This window comes from Nannospalax galili, unplaced genomic scaffold, assembly GCF_000622305.1.
Source record: "Nannospalax galili isolate Female #2095 unplaced genomic scaffold, S.galili_v1.0 scaffold747, whole genome shotgun sequence".
Classification (NCBI taxonomy): domain Eukaryota; kingdom Metazoa; phylum Chordata; class Mammalia; order Rodentia; family Spalacidae; genus Nannospalax; species Nannospalax galili.
Window position 1 is genome coordinate 919,720 of NW_008357686.1, and position 4,509 is coordinate 924,228.

At 47.7% G+C, this 4,509-nt stretch overlaps 1 protein-coding gene across 2 annotated transcripts in view; it reads right to left on the bottom strand.

Annotated features, from left to right (window-relative positions):
* The window catches only part of Pin4 (peptidylprolyl cis/trans isomerase, NIMA-interacting 4), an 8,149-nt gene extending 6,379 nt beyond the window's left edge, over window positions 1–1,770 (bottom strand). Inside the window, exon 1 of one of the 2 annotated variants that reach the window (XM_008855558.3) lies at window positions 1,573–1,770. In XM_008855558.3, coding sequence (XP_008853780.1) covers window positions 1,573–1,615 — 43 coding nt within the window. In that variant the 5' untranslated portion in view covers window positions 1,616–1,770. Of the gene's footprint in view, window positions 1–1,337; window positions 1,406–1,572 lie in introns of those variants that run through there. The other variant, XM_029557446.1, reaches the window with a different exon arrangement.
* Window positions 1,771–4,509: the final 2,739 nt, after the last annotated feature.

The window sequence follows — 4,509 nt, forward strand, 5'->3', positions numbered from 1 at the left end:
GCACCCATGTCATGCAATGTCCATGGAGGTCAGAAGAGGCTGTCGGATTCCCTGGGACTGCAGTTATGGACAGTTGTTAGTTGCCATGTGGGTGCAGGGATTCGAACCCAGGTCTTCTGGAAGAACAACCAATGTTCTTAACCACTGAGCTACCTCTCCAGCCCCAAGAATATATTTTAAAGGCTGGGGTTATATCTCAGGGGCAGTGCACTTGCTTGTGTGAAGAGGCCCTAAGTAATTCCTAAGTTCGAGGCATTGGGGGCACAAAGATGAACAGGCTCATAACTCCTATCAGGGAACTCATATTCCAGTGAAGAAAACAGATCACTTCCTGAGAATGCAAACAGGTGCAGCACTGCAGTCAGGGACATCTCGTTTCCTGGATGGACAGGAGCTGACCAGCTAAAGGAAAGAGAGGAGAGGGAAACAACTTGCCCCTCATCCTTCGCCCTCATCCATCATTCTATCTCCATGTTTATTTTGCCTTGATTTTGTTTTGAGCCAGGGTCTTGCTATGCAACCCAGGCTAATGTAAAATTCAGATCCTCCTGCCTCTGCCTCCCAAGAGCTGTGGCACAGACTTGTGGCACCCCACCCAGTCTCACACCCTCTTTAAAACACCTTGGTTTCTTGGGCTTTAGGAACATCATTCTACTGCACTCCCTGTCTCCTCTCTGGCTTCCCTCAACCACAATCCTAGCTCAGGCCACCTCTATTTCTTACCAGGACTACTGCAACGATCTCCTTAAAGGACTTCCTGGTCCTTAACTGACCTTAATTAACATCATATACAACACTTCCCATGATTTGTCGGGTTCTGCTTTAATTTTCACCACTAGCCACTCTGAAGTTTTGCTCTAGAAATTCTATGCTCCACAAACCGTGCTGTTTCTCATTTCAGTGCTTTTGCTGATGGACAGAGGGTCAAGTACCCTTTACCCTACTGTCACTGCTTATCTTGGCCAGCCCAACTCATCTCCAGTTTGTCTTTCCTTTCCGTTTCTACCTTCCATAATACACCTATGTCTCAGCACTGCATTTAGTACAAGTACGTTCTGGTTACCATGCTACTACCTTCCCCACTGCTTCCTGGGTTCACTAAGGGTAAGACCTGTCTCAGTTTTTTAGCTTCGGAGCAGAACGCTGTGCCCAACATTGTCTAAAATGAGTAATTCCGTCCTTGATGGGGAAGGGACGTCATGCTGTTAGCCGTTAAAGAAACCTGTATGGGCCATAATTAATATAGGCTTCCTTTTATTGCTGGAGTTTGATCAGATTAAAATTTACAGTGCTAAGTCCTTAAAATAACTGCTCAGAGTCCCGAGGAAACATCCTACCAGCTTCTACTGCTCACCAGGACCAGTCCCTGCACTGAACCCGGATGTGTTCCCCCAACCCCAGCAGTCCGTCACGAACTTATCCTCAGTTTCACCGGAAGAACTCCAGACACAACAGCGGCTCTGGGGTCCCTTGGCCACCTGCTGCCTCGTAGGTGACCCCGACTGCTGCCGATCTGCTCCCGCCCCTCTCCTTACTCGCCCCCATTCGCCCTGGTTGTCTCGGTCGCCCTACCTTTTCCCCCTTTTCCAGAACCACTTTTTCCTTTGGGCGGCATCGTCTACGCTTGCTGTAGAACTCTCAACTGTTCTAGTGGGAGTAAAAAGCCCCCTCAGGCCTCACGAGTACGTCCTACACAATTGCCTGAAAGCAGCGTCACAATCAACCCTTTCTGTTGCGTTTCCGGAAGCAGGCACAACTTGGGGCAGAACCCCATCCTTTGGTTCCTGGACCAATAGGGGTTGGAGCTGTTTGACCAATAAGAATATGGGGGCCGGATGGGGGGGCGGAGACAAAGGGAACAATGAGGCCAGAAAGCGCCGCCTCTGCGCTTTTTGCTACTTTCCCATGCCCTTATTTGCACCCGCTCGGCGCAGTCCCTCTCCCCCTCCCCCTCCCCCTTCCCCGCCTGCTTCCTCCGCGCGTGCGCAGTGCGAGCTGCGGCCCCTGCAGTCTCTGGCGCTGACCCCGACCAGTTTCATGGGAACACCAAAGGGAAGCAGGGAGCATTGTAGTTGCGGCCCTCTCCTTTCATACTCTCCCCGACGTAGGTCTGCTCTCCCCGTCGATTTTTCGTTTTTCAAATTTTGTTTTGCAGCTGTAGCTGATTGGGTTCAACAGCCTATCACCCCACTGCCTCTGGCAGAGAAGTCTGTCATGGAGAAACTTTATACTAGCCTAAATGTCCCTCAGTAGGGTATTGTTTAAATTAATTTTAAAATAACGATTGTAAAGTTGTACGTACAGCAATAACCACATGGAAGTTTACAGACCAAGATGCAGAATATGATCCCTCATTTAGAAGTAATATTATGTACTATATAATATGCATTTAAAAGACAGGCAGGCTATTAGTACTGTTCTAGAAAATGTGACCAGTGGTGTCAGTCCATACAGATCTCTATGTATTTGTGTAGTTTAAAACACGGATTCTGGATTCTACTTTCAAACCCCTTCTTACCTGTCAGCCCTGTGACCTTGAGGAAGTTACCTCCCTTAGGCTGTTTCATCGTCTGTGAAATGGAGTTGATAATAGTACGTGCTTATGGGGTATCAAGAGAGTCAACTTCATACACAATGGCTAGCTCATAGCATTTACCTAAGATAGAATGGCTTTTGAATCTGTGCTGTCATAGTTCCCCTCTCTCTTTCTCTCTTGCTCTCTTTCTCATTGAATTTGTGCCCCAATTCTATTTCTCCTCATTACTCCTTCCTTTTCTCCTTCCAAGCCCTCTTAGCCTCGCTCCTTCCTTCCCTCTCTTGGGCCCCTTCCTTCCTTCCTTGCTCCCTCTCTTGCTAAGTAGCCTAGACTGTCCTGGAACTCACTATATCCTCCTGCCTCTGCTTCCCAAGTGTTGGAATTATAGTCGTGTGGCATCCCAACTCTTTTTTTCTCCTTACCTACAGTCCTTCCCTCCTTGACCAGAATTTGTGTATAATGACACCTTTTCCACTATTCCAGGAGATAGCTGTCCCATCCTGCCTCTTTTGCTCAGCCTAGTTTTTGCAGTACTGGAGATCAAACTCACGATCTCACAAATGCCAGGTGAGAGCTCTACCACTGAGCCACAAAACCTTAGAGTTTTGTTATTGTTGTTTCCTTTTAAATAAGATCTAACTTTGTAGCCCAAACTGGGCTCAAACTCTCAGTCCTCCTGCCTTTGCCTCCTAAAAGATAGATTACAGGCCTGCATCATCAAGCCAGACCAGAGTTTAGTTTTCAAATACAGTTGTCTGCTAGACTTGGGCATGGCTCATGCCCACAGAGGAGTTCAGGTACTTCCGAGATCATGGGGCTATAACAAGGAGCCCCATTTTATGCTGCTGTGACTTTTGAACACATTTTGGTTACTTCTTGTTTCAGCTTGGAAGTGATCAGCTGCGGAGTATGCACCCAGTGCAGACCATTGTACCCCTACATTAGGAGTGGTTCCTACCCCTCTACGGACTTCCCAGGTCCAGGTGAGAGATGTAGCTGGATAATTGACAATGTCAGCGTTGCCCCAGGCTCACAGCCAAGTGGACCAGAAGTCTTCTTTACTTTTTTTCTATCGGGAAGAGCCTTTACTGTAATCAGTGGTTATGGCAGTCTTGGAGTAGGAATGACGCAAACAAGCATTCAGATCCCAGTAAAAAGGTCACTGTGAAGGGCTGGAGAGATGGCTCAGAGGTAAAGAGCACTGACTGCTCTTGCAGAGGACCTGGCCTTGATTCCCAGCATCCACAGGGCAGCTAATAGCCGTCCTAACTCCAGTTCTGGGGGACCCAACACCCTCTTCTGACCTCTGTGGGCATTACATGACATGGGTGCACTTATACACATGCGGGCAATATACTCATAGAATGAAAAATAATAAAGTATTTATAAAAGAGTCACTCCGAAAGCTGGGCATGGTGGCACACACTGTAATTCCAGCATAGGAAGCTGAGGCAGAGGATGGAAAGTTTGAGGTCAGCCTGGGCTACATAATCAGAATCTGTCTCCCAAAAAACCTGAGGAATAAAGGAGAACAAAAAAAAAACCTTTAAAAACAAGCCAGGTGGGGGAGATATAGCTCAGTCAGTAAAGTGCCTGCCATGTAAGAATGAGGACCTGTGTTGGATCTCCAGAGCTCACAGAAAAAGCTGGGTATCATGGCATGTACTTCGAATCCCAGTGCCGGGGAGGGAGAAGCAGGAAGATATCTAGGGGTCAATGGCCAGCCAGTCTAGCTGAAACACTGAGCCCAGGTCCCAATGAGAGACCAGATCTCAAAAAATAAGGTAGGCAGCTCCTGAAGAATGACACTTGAGGTTGACCTCTGGCCTGCACACACATACACACACACATACACACACCACACATTCAACAAAACAAAGAACTAGCATGAATGTCTGATGTGCCTGGTCTGGAACTATGACAGCTCTGTGTGTTCCAGCAGATAATAACAGCAACAGTGACAACAATCAAGT